The sequence below is a fragment of the Hemibagrus wyckioides genome, linkage group LG12 (genome assembly GCF_019097595.1).
Source record: "Hemibagrus wyckioides isolate EC202008001 linkage group LG12, SWU_Hwy_1.0, whole genome shotgun sequence".
Taxonomy (NCBI): Eukaryota; Metazoa; Chordata; class Actinopteri; order Siluriformes; family Bagridae; genus Hemibagrus; species Hemibagrus wyckioides.
In genome coordinates, this window is record NC_080721.1 from 6,926,955 (window position 1) to 6,951,049 (window position 24,095).

General features: G+C 36.8%; 1 protein-coding gene across 15 annotated transcripts in view; it reads left to right on the plus strand.

Moving 5' to 3' along the window:
- adgrb2 (adhesion G protein-coupled receptor B2) overlaps window positions 1-24,095 on the plus strand; it is a 389,817-nt gene that overhangs the window by 81,766 nt on the left and 283,956 nt on the right. For 14 of the 15 annotated variants that reach the window (XM_058404654.1, XM_058404659.1, XM_058404647.1 and 11 more), the window contains one exon: window positions 6,628-7,426. In XM_058404654.1, coding sequence (XP_058260637.1) covers window positions 6,643-7,426 — 784 coding nt within the window. In that variant the 5' untranslated portion in view covers window positions 6,628-6,642. Of the gene's footprint in view, window positions 1-4,063; window positions 4,170-6,627; window positions 7,427-24,095 lie in introns of all 15 variants that reach the window. The other variant, XM_058404648.1, reaches the window with a different exon arrangement.

Here is a 24,095-nt window from a genome sequence, read left to right on the forward strand (position 1 = left end):
ACTTTTACACAAGAGACTGATGGTCCAATAAAAGCTTGTTTGCTGGGATGTTGCTTAGATTGACAGAAGCTGAAAATGAGACTAATAACTTTTTAAATACTGGGGTTTAAACCAAAGAGAGATCATAAAACACATTTTAGCCAAATGACATAACTGCATAATGGGGACTAAATGGGGACTAAAAAGTAACTACCTCATCTGTTCATTTCCCTCTCTATCCCTCACAGGCCATTATGGACATGTACATGCACTTGATTAAGCACTCTGCAAATCCTGTTTGCAGCCTCATGCAGGCCTCTTGACATGGCTCTCCAAATCATTGTGTGTGTCCTTAACCTGACTTAGTTGTCTGTGTCTATTCAGCCTGTGTGTTTGAAGGGTCATTAGAGCTTTACGTAAGCTGGGTTGAGAGCCACTGCTGACTCTTTGATCCCTCAGAAGAGCTCCTCATTTTGGCCTTTGTCACCCAACATTCCATCCATTACTTCTAGAGACCAAGTGCTGTTTAAAACACACATCCACTGAGTCAAAGGCCGGGACTGGACTGGACAAAGGGTGATGTAACAAGTGGGGGCGTGGCTTAGCAGGCGTGCAGTGGGAGGGAGCTATTTGGAGGGCAAGATGGAGGGGTAGTGGCTAATGTTTTTCAGTGTATATTAATACACATTTCTGTGTGTGAGTGTGTTTGTGTATGTGGAGCCAGAAGGACCTGAAAAGTGGCGGCTTTATTTGCATTACCTTCATTGCACAGTTGATGGACAGTGGCACAAAAAATAAATAAATAAGCATGTCTAGTTGATAGCTCATTGATAAATCTTAAAGCTCTATGAATCTAACCATTTTTAATGAATTAAGTAGTATGGCTGTACCTCAAAAGTCTGCAGTTATGAATTCCACATATTTTTCATTTTTCTGTAATATAAGGTATGTCTAATGGCAAAAAAATAACAGAAAAACAAACCATCATACAAAACTGCAGTGCTATACTGTATATTATTGATATTCTCATCATTTGTTCTCTTCTCTGGCCACAAAATTCAGAATTTTGAAGCTTCCAATCAGATTGTATTTTTTCAGTGGTTACTGAAGCAAAATATAGTCAATCAGTTGGAAAAAAAAATCAGAGATTAAGAAGAAGACGAAAAAGAAATTGCTATATTAACATGGGTGTGATCAAGCAAATTATATATTTATATATTTTTTTTCATTTCAATTAGAAATGAAGTGATTATACCAGCAGGTTCTACTTGTGCCAGCACAAATAAAGAACTGGGTGGTATAGTCATAGATATTATACTACTTCAATGAAATATATAACATTGAAGTGAAAGAAAATGTGACAAACATGAAGATGGACAAGCAAATAAATAAGAGGGCATAATGGTTTAATGGTTAGCATGTTTGCTTTGTACCTAGGAGGTTGCTTTGCACCTAGGAGTCCTGGTATAGATTTCAGGCTCCTTGTTACCCCATGTACAATGAATAAACAAACAGACAGACAGACAGACAGACAGATAGATAGATAGATAGGTCAAGCTAACCTTAAAACTTTGGTAAGCTATTGTATAAAGCCACCATGTGGTTTGACTTTGTGATGCTTCTTGCCCAGGACTCCTTGACATTGGAGCCCTGTGTCTCCTTCATAATTTGTTGCTTTCACAACTTTAAGAGTCTTCAAAGCACCTGCCTGACACCATTCACACCTTTCCTTGTTAAAACTTCTCACCTCACCTTCACCTCCAGCTCGACCATAAGTGGATCCTCCAGTTTAATGGGCAGCAATATAAAAATAATCAGAGACGGAGGTCTTGTAACATTGACTAAAATTTACCAGACCAGTCATTTTTGACAGCTTTACTTCACCTTGTTATTCCTCTTGTAAAGTCGTCTGAGCTGTGACATGAATATTACTCTTCAAATTATTTTTCATTACAAAAAGGTGAAGGATATAAGGTTTAATTTGCGGACATTGTTATGATTTAAAAACAGAAACTACGGGTTAAAAAGCTTAATGATGCCACCGGTCAGTGATGACTGCTATGCCTCAGTGCTCACGTACTTGAAAGTAATTTCCCCATCGCTGCTCTAGTTTTGATTAGAGATCTATTTTGATTTACTTTTTGCTCTCCTTCAAGGCTATGTATAGAAATATTCATTACTAGCTAAGGATTGATTATGCTTGCTTTGTGCTCAACTGTTTCCTTCCAAATTACGTATTGTAGATCTTCTAATAGCTCAAATATCTTTGAAGTATTATTTTGTATGATTAGTATATTGCTGTTTATTTTTATGGATAAAATGCAGAATGCGAAAGAATCAATGGAATCTATTTGGATATACGTTCGCGGGTCATTATCTGACTAAATATACTAATATCTTACTAAATATTCATATTCATATTCAAGTATTAACCTCCTGGTGGAGGCAACTCAGGATTTGTGCTAAAATCCTAGATAATTCCTGCATAATTTATGATCATCATATCTAGAGATGGCAATGTAAGCTGGAAGCTTAAACAAAAGCTTAAAATACTGTATGTATCAGTAGTTATTTTGAAGACTTGGCTTTCATTGTCCAACTTTTTACTTTACATTCTGGTCACTGACTATGGTTGTATTTAAGTACTCATATCCTTCCTGGCAGCTTAAGTCAATCTGGCCAAATAAACGTGTTTCCATTCACAGAACTGTCACTCACTCAGTACAAGTTTCTGTTTTTTGCACCATTCTGTGTAAACTCCAGACAAAATTGTGTGTTAAAGTCCCAGGACATCAGCCCAACTAGCTGCAACAACCATGCCTCGGTTAAAGTCAGTGAATTCACTCACATTTTTTATATCCGCATGGTTGCATGCACTGTTGTATGCTGCTGTCTACATGACTGGCTGATTGGACAATGCCTTAGATGAGCAGGTTTACAGGTATGGCTATTAAAGTTAATATTGAGTGTATATACAATTATATAATGTAGAAAACAAATAGAAAATTCAATCTCATATATTGCAAATATTACCTATTGTCTTAATAGTCTTACTCACCAAATTGGGATTCAGTCATGATATTTAGCTGCTAGCTGCTAAACAATTTATATATATATATATATATATATATATATATATATATATATATATATATATATATATATATTTATTCATTTATTTTTACACCATATTGCTTTATACATATTTAGTGTCAAAAAGGAAATAGTGTCCTATAGGCTCAGGCAGGAGTAAAAAAAGAAAAATGCTGTATCTGCAATTTGAAAATTGCATCAGACAGGTCTGGACCGGCCATAGAAAGTATTTTTACTTTGTTTTATTATATTTTTGTCATGCACCAATGTACTAAATTGTGCACACAATGCAGTTTAATGTAGCCAATATACTCAATCAAAGTCGTGTAACGTGGTTTAATGGCTGCCCAAGCCCTCATCGGTTAATGGTCACTTCAAACTGTTATAGTTGAAAGCATTTACCTCAGAATCAAGTGACATAGAAAAAATCAGACCCTGGAATAAGCACTGCCTTAGAAAACTATACACTCCTAATTGCTGACAAAGAAAAAAAATTGGCTCTGTTGGACCAATCGATTCAATTATATATTTCACACTGATTTATTTATTTGAACCACAGCTCTGTTGAATTCTTGTTTTTGATTGATCGGAAGGTGTTGATTAATGTTCTATAACAGTTTGGCTGTGCATGTAGTGCTGGCTGGAAATGAACTCATGGAGTTATTTAAATGCTTCTTCTGATTGTTTCTATAGTAACATCTCATTCACTTCAGTCTAAGGCTAATAATAACTGGATGGAAAATGTATTCATATTTAACAAAGTGTGTTTATGTTTGACAAAGGTTTTCACACCTCCTCACCTTTTGGTGGTTCGAGTCCTACCTCCACTGTGTGTGTGTGTGTGCATAGAGTTTGCATGTTCTCCTCATGCTTCAGGGGTTTCCTCTTGATTTTCCAGGTTCCAGTACAAAGACATGCACTGTAGCCTGATCGGCTTCTTTAAAGTCTGTAGTATATGATTGGATGTGTAATGGGTTTGTACCCTGTCCAGGGTGTCTCCTAGGTTCCCTGTGACCCTGTGTAGGACAAGGATGGACTTCAAGGCGGAGAGAAAGAGCAAAACAAGAGAATGACTGTTTAAAGAACATTGCCACAGTGTAAGTGATTACAGGAACTAGCTTATCTTGTGGAGATTCCAGATGTTCTTGTGCGACAGACTGTGGTATAAGAAAAATAACATATTTAAGTATGTACTTTAATTGGAATATAATTAGCTTTTTAGTGGTGACCAAGTAAGTGGGTTTTGAAGTGGTGTGTATCCCAGTGCCCTGTTGTTAATGAATTGCTTTTACAAGCACTTTATATCGGTTACACTTCTTACTAGCATTCTGTAGTATGCTGGCTGCCTAAAACGTGAATTTCAAGGGAAAATATTATGGTTGCATCAAATAATAATGCATTGCGATTATAGAATTCATGCCACCAAACTCCAGCTTCGTATGTAACCACTCGAGCAATGCTTAATCCTGATCCGAATACCAATATACTGCAGTATTAACTTCTCACTACATGTGCTTAACTCAGCGACGAATACAGCCTGATGCCATCAATCTTCACAAGAACCCCCCGGACCACTGTCTACAGAACAGACTCAATGATCCCCATCATATTTTAGTGTGTGTATGGGTGTTTTGCCACTATTTTCCGCTCTTTGGTTTTTCACATGATGATGGATGGCAAAGGATTTTTACATGTTTCCACCTCATATTTGGTCAAAAGCAATGAGAAAGTTTCTAGAGAAAGTACAAAACCACTGGCGCAAAAACGGTACTGTGGAGAGAAAAGTCACATTAACATAAAAAGCCCAATAATCTATTTGGTGTAAGAATTGAATATGATTTTGACCCCATGTGCTGGTGCTGCAAGTTAAACAATCGTATGAAAAACAAAATTAAAGAGGTTTTAAGAGCTCCCACAAGTCTGATATTTGCTAATTGCAGCCCACATGCTGATACAAGTAGGATTCTGTGTAGGAACACACTGGATTTTTAATATTATGCTCATAATCCATTGCTTTGCTATTTTTTTTTGCTGTGCAACGTTGGAATCTGAATTTAAATGGCAAATTTGCCAAGTTCTAAATGTATGTGTGCGTGCGTGCGTGAACTCTGACGAAGCACAAAGGCGTTTGGCCTGCTTACAAACGAAAAGAGCAACGGCTACGGGCTGATGTAGCAAGCGGCAGAGGAGGAGTTGTAGAACTAGAGAGGAAGGAAGGAGACAGCAGCAATCACAGCGTGAGTGTGATTGAGAGGGAGAAAAAGAAAAGCGGGAGGTGTAGCAGAATGACAAACAAGCTGGAGGGAAGCAAAAAGAAAAAGAAAAAAAAAAATCAGAGTCATGCACGTCCATCTATTGATCCAGGGAGGGATGCACGGAAACCCAGGGAGGGTGAAAAATTGCATGAGCTGTCAGAGAGATGGAGAGAAATGGAGGTATGTGGTGGTGGAGCTGACACGTTGGCTTTTTGCCTGCTAATACAGCTTAGTGGCCATATGTAATTAAGCAGGAGAGAAAGTGTGCATCAGGAGTGAATGAAGAGGTGAAGCTGAGGCGTAGGAGCTGAATTAAGAGTCAAAGGCAGCCAGGGATAAATGAATGAATGGAGGAAAGAATGCAGTCAGGAACAGAGAGTGAAATGAAGAGAGAGAGTGAGAGACAGAGTGGAGAGGATGGCCGGCTGATTTACAGAGTAACTCTCTATTAACACTGTCGGAGCACTTAAAGTGGTCAGATTTGTGCCATTTCTCGCACGCTACACACCTCTGTCTGTCCATGTTTATCCTTGCTCTTCTCGTGTCCTCACAGACTAATATCTTTACGCGCATCTGTCTTTATCATGAGGCTGTTTACTTATGAACTTGATATTAAACAAAGCAGTTTGCTCAGTTGCTCCACAGCACAGATTAGAGAGGATTACCAGGGTAAATCTCTTAATGAATCTGATATGCAAGTAACAGTTTTCTTTCTTAACAGTTAACTTTCTGTTCCTTGTATGTTTTCTGTCTCTTAGTGTCTTTATTCATCCTTCACACATCAGAATTATATTATTGAAAAATGCTATTATAATTATATTATTATTCTGCTTGTCCTGCAGTCCTGAATTTTGAAGGATGTAACATACTTTCCTTTATCCACGCCTATTTATGTAGCAAGATTTATTTATTTAATTTTTTTTTTTAACAATATTAAATTTAATTCTAAATGTTTGTTGTAGTTGTTGGCAAATCATTGTTGTATAATGGAAACAGAACCCCTTGAGGTGCGCTGTTAGAAAATAATTTATTATTTTAGGTTAGTAACAGCATCTTGCATCACACCAGCCTGTCAGTGTGTATTTTCTGAATATGCTGTTACTTAATTCATGTGTTAATTTATATCTTTGTGTGTTATATTTAATTATTACAGCCTTCTGTTTGATTGCATTTTCTGACAGAGTTAATTTAGAAATTTGAATGACAACAGAAAATATTTTTAAGCCTGTTATATTTACATTTTTAAAAATTATTATTTATTTATTTATTTTCGTCTGATGTTTGTCTTGTCATTCGACAGGACAAATGACATAGGATGAACACTGCTGCCCAGCTGTGTCTGCGTTTGCTGTCGTCCCTTCTCACCCTGGCCTGGGTGGCAGTGCCGCTGTGCCAGGCTTCCCCCTGCTCCTCCCTTGTGGCAGGGGTGCTGTACGGCTCCTTCTCCCTCAGGGACCTTTTCCCCGGCCCACACGGCCTGAGAACTGGCTGCTCGTGGACCGTGGAGAACCCCGATCCGACCAAGTACACCCTCTACTTCCGCTTCAACCGTCATGCCGGTTTTTGCCTAGCTTTCTCACCGCTAGTGTTGCCCCTGGACCATTACCTCGCCAACCAGACGTGTGGACAGGCGCTGCCCGAACCGGAATCCATAGAACCATGCCAGGTGCCTGGTCCTCATGCATTCCTGCAATTTGATAAGAACTTTGTGCAGTTGTGCCTCGCTGCAGAGACCAAACAAGATTCGGAAGAAGTGAAGGGACCCCTGTCTGCTGAAACGCTGGACTTCAGACTAGTGGAAGTTCTGCTCATCAATAATGAGAATTCCAGCCAGTTTACCTGTGGCGTGCTGTGCCGTTGGTTTGAGGAGTGCCTCCGTTCCGGCTCTGGTAAAGAGAGTGAAGGCTGTGGAATCACCCAAACTGGCTGTGTGTGCCCCAATGCTGGGCCTCCAGTGCCAATACTTCCTGCTACCCCCCACAACCACTCTCTGGACCCCAGTGCCAGTGTACTGCTGCCACCCACTGATGACTGCTGCGTTACCCAACTGCACGGCAAGAACGGTATCTCCAATATTGCGCCCAGAGATGTTCATCAAGGTAAGACGAGTTCTTTTAATGCAACCTACTAGAAGTCACCTCATGTGTAACGTAGATACACAGACTATCAGTGAAATAAATGAGTCTCTTGTATAGTCACTATGTAGCTCCAGGCCTTTTGTTTGTGGTTGTTGTTGTTTTGCTGCTACCTCTGATATATGGATTCCCTGATTGTGGTTAGAACTTGCCTTTATAACCCAACATTCAAAAATTTATCAACCAATTTCAGACAACATTTATTTTATTCTATTTTTTTTACAGGGTTTCTTTGCTGATTGGATTCAGTAGGATAGAATGCAACATGATTAATTTGAACAGATTGAGAAACTTAGCATAGAATTAACAAATACACAAAATACTTTTAAGGAATATTCATGCTGATGTCATTAATAATTAAAATGAATCCCGTTTTGATCATTTGCTTAAAATCGATTTGGATTAGAAAATGTTTGCATGGTAGTCAAGATTTCATTTAAAAAATAAATAAAAGATTGAGAGAGAATGTACTTTTTTTTCTTCCCAAGGTCTTCAGGAAATTCAGATTTCTGTTTTGGGATATTCCAAATATTTTGCAGGGTTGACTGTGTTCAGGTAACAGGCAGTCCTTCTGGGAGTTTTTTTTATCATTGCTGCGGTCAAAAATGCTTGATTTTGCTGTGACGTTTTTCTAAATATCTTTCTTTCTTTTAAATGGAACTGTACTTATGTTTGTCGTACATGAGTCTAAAGTTGTTTAGCTCAAAGTGTGTTGTGATCATGTCATGCGTCGTGTCTTTATAAAAAAATCTGCTGAATTTTGAAAAATTGTTTGATTTTATATTCATTTCTGCAATTGCCAAACTGTGAACAAGGTTGAGTGAATGTTATGGGACTAAAGTGTACATCTTTCATGCCAAAATGTACCTAAAATGGAGGATTCATGTAAAAGGGTGATATTACATTTATTCATCCTTTTGTTTCAATCTCGCTTGGACCGGTAAAAAATGCTGTTTTGCTAAAATCTTCACATTGTTTAAAATACCTGTTTAAATACACATATTTGTAAATGTAATATTAGTGGTACACAGTAAACATGTAAATCCTGTAATACCTCAAATGATATTGTTATATAAGTTAGAAAGATAGAGAGGTCAAGGCTTTCATACATTTTGCTGAGACCCTCTTTGGTTTTGTCCCAGCTCCTCTTTCTGGCCCTGTTGATAATGTGTCTCTTTCATCCATTTAAGCACAGAGAGAGAATGGAGCTTCTGATTGCTCAAGCCAGCATTTCATTTCATTGAAGTGCGACTGCACCTTTTTCCTCTGCATCTCTGCAACAGAGAAGGTTGTGCTTTGCTCTAGGCAGTGTGCCAGATCTGGGCTTTACGCAGTGGGAGTGCTAGTGGCGTGGTCCATGTCTGACATTTGAGAGAAGGCCTGCGGAGACTTCGGGCTGAGTTGACTGATGTTTCCTAACGAGAATCAGATATTTAAATCAGATATTCACATCTTGCCCTTAATCGGGTCAGCGCCCTCCAGGCCCATTTTGCTGTTTCTAATCTGCCCTTGTTGCCATGCCGACAGCCAGGTTATTGGGCGATCAGCAGCATCAATAAGGACTATTATCAAATTTTCCACACAAGAATACACACACAAACAGACACTGCTGTGTTCTCGTCAGCTTCAATCACTCATGCCAACGTTCGCGTCAAGGACCTGCGGCCAAGAACAACAAAAGGAGTGGAAGAGTGGAAACTTTTGATGAGTTTATTGTTTGGAGTGAGCTGATTATTTTGGTGATTGTTGGGGATGTTTGCCTGCATTTGCCTGCGATATCTCTCTCTATCTCTATCTTAGCTTCAGACAAGATATTCTCTAAAATCTGTTCATTATATATGAACATTTAGTCACAAAAAGGGCTTATATTTCATTCCTGACTCTTTATATCAGACACAATGTACAAACCCTATTCCCACACCTAGAACCTAAAGAAATCCCCAATCACAATCAAGCATTTTAAAATTTAATTAGAATAACTAATTAATACTTTTCCCATTTTGAGTATTTCAAGTTCACACCGTGTTTGAGGGAAAAAAAAAAAATCATCAGACATATTCTGATTCACAAACTGCGTACGATGACAAACTGCTGAACCTCGGAGTGCTTTTCCCAAATCCCAGAGGTGGCTGTCTTTGAGTAGACGAGTTGACTTGACAGACGAAAACAAAATACACAAACCACACAGTTGTTTTTTAAACCGAATAAAAGGAAAAATAAAAAAAATAAAATGCTTTGACAAACAAGTAGAAGTTCACATGCTGCTGCTGTTTACTTCTCATTGCTCTAAAATATGCGGCACATGACATTTTCTGATTGACTTTGATAAGCCAGTTTTAGTAGAGGTAAAAATTTGTGGCGTACGTTTTTTTTGCGGTACTTAACCAGCAGCTTCTGTGCAGGCGTAGCAAATACCGCATAGTTTGTGAGTCAGTAGTGAAATGAATCACTGAGTCATTCATTGATTCGAAAGAAAAAAATGGAAACGAATTGACGTAACGTACATTCGTGTGATTCATAGTCTACTCTACAATTTTAGCACTTCAGTTCAGTTGTTTTGTGGATGTAGCATTGTGTACATGACACCAGCGATCATAGACACGGCTCACACACTACGGAGAGAGCTGTCTGTCATCCGACTGTCGCCGTGAAGGTTGTTTCTGTACTAATTTGCATAGAACCAAGAAATCAAGAGAATACATTGGCACAGACTTGAAGCAAGGATTGTCTGTTCTGCCAAGGCATAGTGCAAAGCTTTCTTATACTGCATAAGCAAGTTTGTTTTTCTTTTTGCTCTTCTTTGGGTATGACATGCAGATGTTCTTGTTACTTAAGAATATGAAACATTCTTGAACGCATGGCTGAATCATTCATATAGCACAATAATGTACGGTGCATTTGTCTTGACTAATTTAGTCGAACAGATCCTCACTTTCTTTGGCAAACCTGCCTCTATGTTGAAAACACTGTCACGTTAAGTTTTGGTTTGTCACAATGACTAGCATTTTTTGTGGCTGTTCAGGTTTCTGCAAAACCTCAATACAGTTTTTACACCTTAACATCAAACACAATGTATTTTTCTGTCAGTTAACATGTGGAGGAAATTCTGTGTAAGCTTTTGTAGTATTGTCTAGTTTGTCTAGCTGAATAAACCGTGAGGCCATTTTTCTTCTATAAAGATAATTGTTTTCCGGAGTATTTGCTTGTATGCACAAAAACCTTTATTTTTTTTTAACAAGCCTGAATGCATCCATGGCATTTACAGATAAAATGACATTTCAGAAATGCAAATTTCATACTAGTTGGAAAAAAAAAACAATCTTACTATAAAAACTACTCAAATTGCACTGAACTTACTCACTTACAATCCAGTCTTCAAAAATTACAGCCAAAAAATAGTGCCTGCTACTATTTTTTTCCTTAATTCCTATTTTTTCTCTTGAGACCTTCTAATATCTGCATTTGCACTTAGCTTTTCCGGGCTAGAGCTTCTCCAGTGAGTCTTAATTAATTTGCCCACTCATATCTCTTCAGAGTAGTTGACACCTTGACTGTGGATCGGTCTAAGAGAGACACTTCCATGCAATTATGGACTAAAAAAAAAAAAGTCTGGTCTCCTACAGACTGCTTGGTTTCATGCACTTCTGAGCAACTCATCACATTTACACTCCGTCAGTCTTTGTCAATTTGGACAGTACGTTCACAATCAATAGAACCCGGGCACTAAATAAACACTGTCCAGTTTGTGCAGGCCAGGAATAACTCTCCTTTTAGTTAGCTCGGTATTTGTGCATAATAACGGGAGGAGGATTCTGAAAGGAAGCCTTGATTTAGATTCTTTGGTTATATTCTGAAGGATATGTCTGTTATATGATGGCATTATTTTGCCCATGTGTATTCAGGAGAACGGGTTCAAGATGGGAGGAGGTATGTGATCATTTTCCCTAAAGAAAAGGAAATCTGTCACACATCAGGCATTTTATTATCTGTGAGGATGGCAGTGTGTGTGTTTGTGTGTGTGTAACTGTGTGTTTTATTATTTAGTAGATGCAGAAGGTTCACTGACTGTAGTAGTCTTGTTGTCAGCATGTTATAAGCGAGGGATATGTAACCGTGATGGATGGAGAGCCGCTCTCAGTTCTGACTCTCTAAAAGCACAAAGACAGGGAAAAAAAACGAACAGTTCTCTGATTCGAATCCAGCTACGGCCCACTCTTTCAGGCTGACATCAGGGTCATCGCCGGTTTCTCGTATATGTTTCCAACATGATAGGTTTAAGATAAGATCAGCTAGCGTTTTCTCTTTATTTCCCTTCACTTTATTTTCAGTGAGCAGGATGTGTCAGAAATGTCAGTTTCATGGCCATAAAGGATCAGTCCATAGTTTCTCTGTGTGTGCCTCACTGTTTGCTTCTCATGGTGGACTGGTACTGTATAAAAAAGCCAAGATTGTCAATAAATGCCATTTGTAAAACTGTTTGAAACTCGCTGCATATTGGAATAGTTGTTTGAACAATATTGGTTAATGCAAGGGCCTGATGGTATAAGTAAATGAGCCTAAGGGAAAAAAAGACACAGTGGAAAAAGACAAGGCAAGGATTGTTCAATCTTTTCCAGCGTGTCCTGTTTCGATGCTGACTATAGCCTCAGATTCCTCTTCATGGTGAACCGGTGCAGAACATGTCTTCTGCTGTTGTAGTCAATCCACTTCAACTTCAACATGTAATGCATTGTGAGATTCTCTTCTGTTCAACACCATTAAAAAGAGTGGTTATGTGAGTTACCGTAACCTTTGTGTCAACTAAAAGCAGTCTCCAAGCTCTCTCATTAACAAGCCATTTCTGATTTGTTTTTTTGCCTTGCTTTGTACACAATTCTATGCCAACTCTATAGACCAGGAGCTACAGTTTCTGTAAATAAATTGTGAAGAACTTTATCAAATAATGCATCGCTGATTGCATCCCACAGCTAGACTAGACTACATACTCACAGGTCTGCCATAGCTTTCCTTCTAGTGCCCTATGACATCCATGACATATGCTCTATGAAAACTCAGTCAAAACCATCAAAGAACATTTTCAGCCTGACCTTACTGGATAAATCACCAGTTATATCAACCTATTAGCTCGTATAATTACACCCTTCAGACATCATGGTGCAAAAGCAAACCTAGGTAAGCAAACATCTCACTTATCTAATATTCGTGGCTCTCTACTAATGTGACCTACAAGACTGAGCTTCATCTTTCAGCTTATTGTGCTAATTCTCAGATCAAACAGTGAAGGTTTTTGTTCTATTACGCCGGCCCTCTCGAAATGCCATTTCTGAAATCCTCCTTCTTTAATAGCCTGGTATTGTGCTTGCTTTTCTCTCTCATCAGTTGGCCTCACTGACTGTGTGTTGAGAGACAGGGGTGTAATTCCATCTCACTGTATAGCATAGAATAATCAGTCATTGACAAATGTGCCTCATCCATAAAAAAAAACATCTCGGAAGCAACATGTCAAGTGAAACAGCAAGTTCTGCACCATGACACAGCAGGGTAGACAAAAAAAAGAAAAACCTTACAGGAAATAACTAGAATTCACATTTGTTCTTATTCTGAGAGCTATATAATTTGTTCCCCTTCTCTCTATGCACAGACTTTCAGGAGATCTGATTTTCTTGGGAGCTCTAATTGCATGCCTGACCCTTGGTGTAAGCCTCAGGGGCTTTTATGACAGCTGCGTGTTGTAAATAGTTTTCACGGTGCCGGCCTGTGAAGATAAGGGGTACACTCAGGAGGACGTTGTATGTGTTTATCTGTGAATGTCATGTGTATTCCCTAGATCTCTGTAAATATTCACAGACCTTTCTAGAAATTTTTTTGGTCTCCTGTCTCTGTTTTGGTTTGTGGTTCTGTTCACAAGTGCCTTTTCGCTCAGGGTTATAAAGAACATCTGACATTCAAAAACCTGTCTCTGTCAAATCGCGTCAAAGCTTTTAAGATTTATTTGATTTATTTTGAGTATGTTCCGTGCTTCACATGATGTTTACTAGCATCGGCATAAGCATAAAAAACACATGACTGTAAACCTGAAATACAATCCAGATGTTCACTCTTAAGTATAAAATGATCAGTATCTGTACAGTGTATGGATTTAAACTTTAAGTAGGAGTGGCCAAGACTATAAATTAAGTCAAATATCTCATTATTCCTATAATAACCAAATATAAAATAATTAAACATAATAATTTTGCTTCATTCTAGAAATAAATGCTTAAGATTAGGAAAATTATTAAACCTTATTTAATCATGTTATATTTGGTTTACGGTAATCATATTAAAGAAATTCTAGATAAATTTGACTAGATTCAGGACATTTTCACTTAACAAGATGCTATTTTTTGTTCTGTTAGCATTGCGACTGACCGTACCTCGATCCTGGCTACATTTTTTTCAACCTTGTATCCTTTTCTAATACATTTTTGTTGCGTTTATTTCCCAAAATGTGGGCAAACTAGTAGCCTATAACCACAATGACCATGTAATAGCCTACAAAGCACCATAGCTATCACCAGGGAGGCACTAAGGATAAATGAATTGACCTTGTAAATGTAGACTCACATAGACATTAATGAGTTTGGTCTGTCTTTTGTCTCACGAAATACCTGGCCACTTATAAAATATCTAAATATCTGACCATGTCACTTTTTTTGTTATCTGCTATTGTATGTTGTTGTTTTTTTTGTGATCTCAATATGAGGACCTCTCCTTTCGTCTCAACAAAAAAATCTGCTTGCAATACATTAATTCAGAATAATATACTTATTGTCGGCTGGGTTTCTGAAGCAATATGATTCATAATTGAAAAACACTGACTCAATTTAACTTTTTTATCACATCAGGAAGTCCAGGCTTTAAGGCATCTGTAACACTGTTATTCCACTATATAGTACTATTCATTATCTACAATGAGAGATCCAGTAATTGGCATAAAATAATAGAAAATAGGCGAGAAATATCCAAATGTGATAGACTGATGTCCCACTGACCCGAAACACCACTCGTCAAGATCGTTTTATTTAACAGCTAGTAGAGAATATTTGTTTTATTTTTTTATCCTAAAAGACAAGTGTCAGTACAGTAGTGATTTAAACCGTTCTGTAGCTTTAGCCCCACTAAAGACCTTGACGTGCCTGGATACACTCCTGACATCAGGTGTGTGTACAGGTGGGAGTGCAAATAAGAGACAAAGAGCAACCTCATATTTTAGATTTACAAATGTCCAGATGGATTTCAGGTCAAAATGAAAGTAACATTATATAGAAACAGATATTTTAATTTTATTGGGTACTTACACACTAATTTATTCTCGTTACTATAATTTTGATTATTTTTCTTTGACATATTAATCTATGTTTTAGTGCTACTCCTTTTACTTAAGCTGGGGATTATTAAAGATATTAAAGATTATTAAAGATTCTGATCTCGGTCATCTCATATTCTGACATGAACGGAACAGAAGGATTTGATTTGGATGTCATTGGTTTCTTGAAACCTTTTATAATTGGCGTGATTTTAAGGTTTTGACAGAGGTAGACCTTCTTAAAAATTCAGAGAGAATTAGAAAAAAATCACGATGTTATCAATCTTTACTGATCCACCATTATAATTTATATAGGTATGAGGGCTTGTGAGCAATCACCATTTTTAACATTTTTTATTTAATTCTTTTTTATATACTTTTGTCTTGACTCTTTGTATGTTATACATTTTTTTAAAACTCCAAGGAAACATTTTTTTATATTTACAAATAAATAAATATTACAAAATGCTGCTTATTATTACGGAAGGTGCTAATAATAATAATAACTGTCACTCTATATAAGAATAGAGTTGTATTGTGCAAGGAAAACATTTTGAACACTTGCTTCATTCTAGAAATAAATGCTTAACATTAGGAAAATTATTAAACCTTATTTAATCATGTTATATTTGGTTTACGGTAATCATATTAAAGAAATTCTAGATAAATTTGACTAGATTCAGGACATTTTCACTTAACAAGATGCTATTTTTTGTTCTGTTAGCATTGCGACTGCCGGCTCTGACCGTACCTCGATCCTGGCTACATTTTTTTCAACCTTGTATCCTTTTCCAATACATTTTTGTTGCGTTTATTTCCCAAAATGTGGGCAAACTAGTAGCCTATAACCACAATGACCATGTAATAGCCTACAAAGCACCATAGCTATCACCAGGGAGGCACTAAGGATATAGAAGAATAGAGAATATTCTCTAATAAGAATAGAGTTGTATTGTGCAAGGAAAACATTTTGAACACTCTGTCTGATGTAGGCAGCATTCCCTCCAGCTATTGAGATGATGCCTATCACTGTCTCTACACACAGCATGGAGAGAGCTGTCAAAACCTTTAAACCTGGCCCTGTGGAATCCTCCGCCCCACGTGGATAAGCTGTCTGTTTAAAATAGACCAGCTTTGTGCTTTGTTGCTGTATGTGTGCAGCATCCATCAGAGACGCTTGTTATCATACGTGGAACAACACTTTGTCTATTTGGGAGGAGGTGGTGTGATAGGTCCAGTGGAGGACTCTCATTAGTCATTACAGTTACCTTTCTTGCAGCTTGCTAAATCTATATGCACTGAATACTAAAACACAGACACACAGCAGTACACATCACAGTAGCTCAGAGTGTGTGGTAAGTGCAAGACCTGTCATTTTTTCTTGGCTGTTCACTTTGAAGGTTTTATAGGTGTATATATATATATATATATATATATATATATATATATATATATATATATATATATATATATATATATAAAATATAATGGCCACTAAGGGATGAAACAGAACCTGTGAACATGTCATGCATGATAAATCATGTTACTCCAGTGAGAGTCCTACACCATATGTGAAAATAAAGCATATTTTCTTTGTAGTTCTGCATTTGGATGTTTTCTGTGTTCCATGCTGTATATATCAAACGGAGGTGGCTTCCCCAATATCTCTGCATGCCAAAGAATAAACAGTAAATTATTAATGCCACTAGTCATATTTTTCTTTTTTATGTCTATTTTTACTTGGATTTTTTTCCTTTATTTTTTACAGTTACAGAATGCATTTTTCCTTTAAGCTGGCAGGGTGGGTGAAGGGGAAAAAATCCTGGCTTATAAATGTCTGGATAAGCAACTAAAATGACAAATTGGCAAAAACTGTTACCTTTTAATGTTTCACTGTTAATACTAAAACTAAACTTTGCCACTGAATTGAACTTTTAGTGATATAAATACAGTATATACTGTATATGCTGTCATTAGCAAAATAATTACTATAAGCTGCAAGACAGGATCTGCTGCTAAATCTGTGGAACTATGGATCGTTTTTTTTCCCACCATACATTTATCAATTTGGCTGATAGAGCTTGGCTGATAGTGCTTGGTTCAGTCCATTGAAATACATTCCCGGACCCACATCCAATCTACAGATGATGACCCCTGTTCTAGGCTTTTATTGGTTTTTGATCAAATAAAATCTCAGCCTTCATTGGATTAAAAGATCCCAAAAATAGGACAATGGGATTGCTATTTCAGTTGCCAAAACTAGTGAGCGACATATTCATCTTTTTGTTTCTCTCTCGCTCTCTCACTTTCTGTGATCTGTGAAGGAAGATGGTGTACAAGGTTGCACACATTGACAGAGAAACACAAGGTTATCCATACTTGTAAAGCACCAGTGTAGAGTTGTGTATCAAAATCAAAAAGTATACAGAACATGGAACTGAAGGCAAGTGCACTATGATGTAATTTTATTGATTTATGCATGAATAAACAACCACCATAGTACATTTTGTTAGTTAATTTATTAATTAACACATAATTAGCTACATCAAACATGCACTGTAAAAAATATACAGAATTCAGCATGCATTATTTTAAAATTGTTTTTATAATTTGCCTTATATAATACAGCTGTGAACTCAAACATCAATGGATGATGCTGGATTGCTTTCATTATTTACTAATAAACACAAATTAATTTGTTTTGCGACATTCTCCATTAATTTCTCTTCAAATTCCACTATAGTATTAATACATGCTCTGGATGATATGCTATATTGCCAAAAGTTTTGGGACACCCTTCCAAATCATTGAATTCGGATGTTGTTTTTCAGTGGTTGAACTTGGCCCATTAATTCCAGTGAAAGGAACTCTTAATGCTTCAGCATACCAAGCCATTTTGGACAATTTCATGCTCCCAACTTTGTGGGAAAAGTTTGGGGATGACCCCTTCCTGTTCCAACATGACCGCACACCAGTGCACAAAGCAAGGTCCATAAAGACATGGATGAGTGAGTTTGGTGTGGGGGAACTTGACTGGCCTGCACAGACCTCAACCTGATAGAACACCTTTGTGATGAATTAGAGCAGAGACTGAGAGCCAGGTCAAAACTGTGACGTCTGCCTTTACATGCACATGAATGTAATATGGAGTTGGCCCACCCATTGCTGCTGTAACAGCTTCAACTCTTCTGGGAAGGCTTTCCACAAGGTTTAGGAATGTGTTTAGGGGAATGTTTGACCATTCCTCTAGAAGTACATTTGTGAGGTCAGGCACTGTTGTTGGACGATAAGGCCTGGCTCTCAGTCTCCGATCTAATTTATCCCAAAGGTGTTGAGGTCAGGACTCTGTGCAGACCAGTCAAGTTCCTCCACACCAAACTCGCTCAAGTTATGTTGAAACATCTGCAAACTGTTTCCACAAAGTTGGGAGCACGAAATTGTCCAAAATGTCTTGCTATGCTGAAGCATTAAGAGTTCATTTCATTGGAACTAAGGGGTCAAGCCCAACCTCTGATAAAAAAAAAAAAAAACCTGAATTCAATGATTTGGAGAGATGTCCCAAAACTTTTGGCAATATAGTGTATACTCATGCTTGTGGTTCAATTTAAATAATTTTAAAGGATGCACATTTAATTCTTTTTTTCTTAAAGAGTATTTTGAAGTAATTTACCTTTAGGAGTTACTTAATACATTAACTACCAATAATGTACTAACATGCTTAAGGTGGTGGTTATTTTCGGCCATGAATTCATAGGAGTCATGTCATAGTTAAGGTTAGCTCTTTATTAGTTTGGGATTGGTAAATGCTACTTAACTCATCATTGGTGTATATATAAATAAGTATTACTTGAAGTAATAGTACTTGGCTTATTCATGTACTGTAAGGTTAACTAAAACGAACAGCATATGCACTTAAAGTGTCTGCAAACATGTTCATGATGCCCTACACATAACTGTAAAGAAAGTAAATGAACACAAAAGGTAGAAATGCTCCCTCATCATCTGTTTCACTCCTAATACATCTCTATGCAGTGTCACAGTGAATGTTTAAATGGTGCTGTGAAATAAAATTGAATTCTACCCCTCCTCCATTGTCGTTTTCCAAATGGAGACCATTTTGTCCCATCTCATGTAATTTGTATCAGTAAGCATTAAAAGGTAAGCAGCAAATGGGGTCAAATTTCAGTTTGATTGAACTTTAATTATAGCTGCAAGGCACAAGATCCAAAGCAGGACCTCTCTCTCTCTCTCTCACGGACACACATACACACACACTCACAATGTTGTCATTCCTCATGGGAATCCAAGCGACTAACTGTAGTGGTTTGGTAAAAAGAGATGGTTAACAAGTTAGGCATGCTGTAAATAACTCAGTGCCTCGAGAGGATGTAATGAAATTAAATGAAGGTTAAATGTGTTGCAGAAGCTGTAATGAGTTTAAAGTGCTACTAGCATGCACGTTCACCAGCACTGAAGCCTTAATGTTTCATAGCGTTTACAGTGTGCTTATAGCCTTTGACTGTGATTTTACCACTGTGATTTGCCTTTTCCTATAATCTGTCACTTATACTACTCGTCTACTACTAATAGCATTGTTAATAAATTGACTTGAATAATTGATATTGACTAAAGCACTGGTTGCTCTTTGGCAACACAGTCCACTTGAAAAGAATGTTGCTTTGGTTTTTATGCTAACTTTAACCATCCAGTTTGAAGTGGCTTGGTGTGTTTCTCAGATTCACCATATTCACCTTGCTTTAGTTGATTAATAATTCTCTAGTGAATGTGATTCATTTACAATATCTGGATTTTATAAAATATGTAGATTGCATTTGTGTGGAATTGAGATAAGTTATTAACCCATAACAGCATAAGCCATATATGACAGGTCAAACCAAACCATGGCCGCCTTGGACTCCACTTCCCACAACACACCTACACTTCCACGCTCACGTTCACCAGACTGATTGCACTCACCTGTTTACAATTACACACTCATCACTGTGCAGTTTTTATAAGCCTTGTTTTGTTACAACCTCACAGCGAAGTAATTGCTCAGGTGCCTTTGTGTTCTGCCATTACCAAGCCATTGTTTATGCTCATCGCTTTCTAGTTTTTGATCTTAGTTTTCTCTCTTCGTTCTGATTACTGTGTTTGCCTTTGAAACACTTTTTGTTGATCGTATGACATTGGACTGTTTTGATGCTGATTTTTCCTCTTGGTTGGGATTTGTTTTCTTGAACAACAAACCCAACGATTACCTGCATTTGCATTCTGCACCGAGTCACTGATCAAGCAATATATAAAAGTGCAGTAATTATTCCAAATGATATGATTCGAAGTAGATCAGCTGAGGTTTATATTGGTTAGTCTGCTTATGCGTAGGTTTACACACATTCAGTAGCACAAGTTCAATGCAAATGTTTTTTTTTTAAATGTAAAAGATTTTCATGAATATTGCATGAAATTTCCCGTCTTTCAAACAGTTTACAAATAAATCTGTTTATTTCCAGCTTGATAATTGAGGAACAGGGTTATGATCAAATCACTTTCGCCCCAAACATTTAAGAAATTTCCTCCCAGTGGGAGGTTCTTGTGCTGTCATCGCCATAGCCTGGGTTTGATTCCCATGTAGAGAACTAACTAAGCCACTGAGGGGTTAACTCTCAGTGCCATTTCCAAGCACAGATAAACTCGAAGGGTTGTGTCAAGAAGGGCATCCGACATAAAACCTGTGCCAAATCAAATATGCGGACCAAATAATCTGCTGTGGGAACAGTTACAAACACTGATAACTTCTTAATTCTTAACTCATTTTTGTTGATTCCTAAATGAAAAATTTGCAGTTAAGTTGGAAAGTCGACTTTTATACTGATGTATGCATGCAAAAGACACTTCAGACAATATAAATAATCCTTAAAGCTAAGATAGGGAAAAGAATCAAATATAATACATATATTTATGCCATGTAATGATGGAAATATAATGGAGAAATAAACTGAGAAACTCTGAACAAGGAATTGAAGAATATTTTTTAATTATAATCCTAATAATAAGTGTCAACTTTTTTTTTTTATGAATGTAATATTTTGAAAAAACATTTTTGTTTATTATTATTTAATATTTGTGATATTTCTATTTGAATAATTATTTTTTTATATTTAGAAAAAGGTCTTAAATAATTGAAATACTACTGAATATATGCTATGGTTTATCATGCACACAAATTTTATAAGCATGTCACACTTTTATGCCAATGATTGATATGAACTGACCGATAAAGGAAACACTTTTACAAGCAGAACAGATTAGATTGAGTTTATTTAATAGCATGATAACTCACCGTGTGCTGAAGTACAGTGCTGTAGCAGCAACAGCAGCCTGTTTCTACATGCTCTTGGACACCAGTTATCATAGCAGGACAAAATATCCCAGGCTTATTAATGTGTGAAATCAGGTTGGTCAGAGGGGTTAAGGGTCTGTGCTTTTAATTAGATCCTGTGCAGGACCTCTGTGAGCTCTCGTGTCCTGAGGTGCTTAGCTGTTTGTGTCTGGTTTTAGGTGTAATTAGGCTGCATACTGTGCAAAAAAACTTGTGTGTTGTATATGAAATTAGAGTACAAATGTGCAATTTAAGCATGCAGAAACACTCAGAGTATCCGTCTCTCCCTCATAAATATGCACTGAAATGGAGGAATGTGCAAGATATGGAAATTGTCACTGATTGCATATGGATTACAATGTACTAAATTAGCAGCAGTGTAATTTTAACGCTTTGAAAAACCCCAACATCGGATATAAATCAGTACCGTGCATGTTTTTTCAGCAAGTTATGGGCAGTGTTGCCAAGTGTTGCAGTTTTCCCACAGAATTTGGCTTGATGTGCGTGTTATACTGTAAAAACTGCTGCTGTGGTCCTAATGTCTTTTCCTTTGGAGTCTCTCCATGGTTCCTCCTCATGTGCTTTCAGGAACTTTCCTTAACACCATCACATCTGGCTTGTTCATTAACAGTCCAGATCTACATCTGGATTTTGTTGTTTTCAGACTGTTAAAATCTCATACAGCATTGTTGTGTATGACATTAAGCGAAAGAAATATTTAGGAAAACTATAGTGGGGTCCAGAAGTCTGAGACCCCAATGAAAATCTATCTATCTATCTATCTATCTATCTATCTATCTATCTATCTATCTATCTATCTATCTATCTATCTATCTATCTATCTATCTATCTATCTGTCTGTCTGTCTGTCTGTCTGTCTGTCTGTCTGTCTGTCTGTCTACATATATATTTTAGGGAAAACTAACTAAAGTAATGAAGAGCAAAATAAAGAAAAAAATGTTCCAGACTCTACATTATTTCTGGGGAAATATAAATAATTGAATCCAGTGTAAGACATGAATCAACTCCTTAGAACAAAATGAGTAAATTAAAAATGATATATACATAAATTTATAGCATATACATAATTTAATAATTACTTACAAAGCACTTGTCAGTCATGGTCTCAGACTTTTGGAGCCCAATGTAGGTCTTTTAATACTGCTTATTATTTGGGCTTATCCTCCAGATGGTCACATCACATACATCAGGAACATATACAGCATTTTCTCCTCACATCTTATAAAAAGCATTCAACACATTAAACAGGGAAGTGATAAAGTGGTAGAGAAGCTACAATTGACCAAAGAAAACTAAAATAGAGTTCAATTATAGACTTTTATTGTAGCTTATTCTGTACACAGCAGCTGTTTGATTACAATTAATTAGTAATCAAATGCAGTCGTAAAGCCCATCACACTGTTTGCTTAATAAGAACTCCATTTATGAACACATTATCTTTATTACCGAACTTCCATTTTCTCCTTATTCCAGAGCTGGTTTTTTTTCACATCTCTCTGGTTGAACGTTTCACATAGGCTTTTAAATAACAGTTTGCGCTCCACGCAGGGTGAGTTTAGTACAGTCCCAGGTTTGCGTGATGAATTGCAGCCTTATTAAATTTAACGTTAATTTCAGACACTGTGGTGAAGCGCTGCACTACTCGGGTCTGTTTTGTAATCCAGCTGTCCCTCTTATTTATATTTGGACTTTTTTCTGCATTCCCATACACAGCAATTTCACTCTTTAAAAAAAAACTGTTTTTTTTGCTTCTTAGGGGATGTGATGGAAAAATATTTCACAATGAATATTATATATGTGATGTACATACCATGTCAAATAATATCTGATGTGTATTTAATACATTTAATAACATTTTATTAAATAAAAAAAAAATATATTTTTGTTTTCTTACGGCCTTTCTGTGGGTGAGGTTTGCCTTTAAAAACACAGCATTCAAAAAGAGTACACAATGGATAGTAAAAATCTACACCCTTATGTTAAAATGGCAGGTTTTTGTGAAGTAAAAAAAAAAAAAAAATTCTTCCAATATAAATCATGTTTATAATTTCTCCAGCCTCAATATAAAATTAAAACATAAAAAAAAATTAAGTGGACAAAAAAAAAAAAACAATCAAAAACAGGAAAAATAAAAATGATACAAAACTTAAAAATATAATTTCATATAAAATGGATAAAAAAAAAATGCCTAGTAAAATTGGGAAAAAGGGCTTTCAAAAATTTTATTTTTTAACCAAGATGTTAAATATTCAATCTTTGGCTCATTATAACCTTCAGGAACTACTTTTAACATTCTAGATGCGCAGATTGTGCCAGTGTTGGCTTACAAGCAATTCTGTATAATAAATAATGTAGCTATTTCAGTAAAACTATAACACTACAGACGATGCAATTCTCATTACAGTTATTTTCTATTTTAACTCTGCTCCAGGTCATGTCACTTCATAGACATGAGCACTTGTGTGGAGTGCGATTGGCTGAATGCTGTCTTTTCATCTGTTTATATGATACAACATTTTGAGATTTGTGTATAAACCTTAGGAGGAAAGCAATTTCGTGGCATGTATAAAACTCATACAAAATTCATATTGAAAGACATTCTGCTAGTCTTTGATTTTAGATGTCCAGCTACTATAGTTAGCTAGCTAAAGTAAAACCTTAGCTAAATGGTAAGAAACTAGGCATGCATGTCTTATCACTCTGTCTGACACAGACGCTCGGTCTCTGGTGAATGCATAGTCAGCTTATTCATGCTTGCCTCTTTTTGGTCCAACCTTCAAGTCAAGATTTCACTGGGTTAAATCTCTTCCTTTCTTTCTGCATCTCTGTCTTTTTCTCGTGTTCGCTCGCGTTTCCTGTAGGTCACAGTGAGTTCAGTGTTG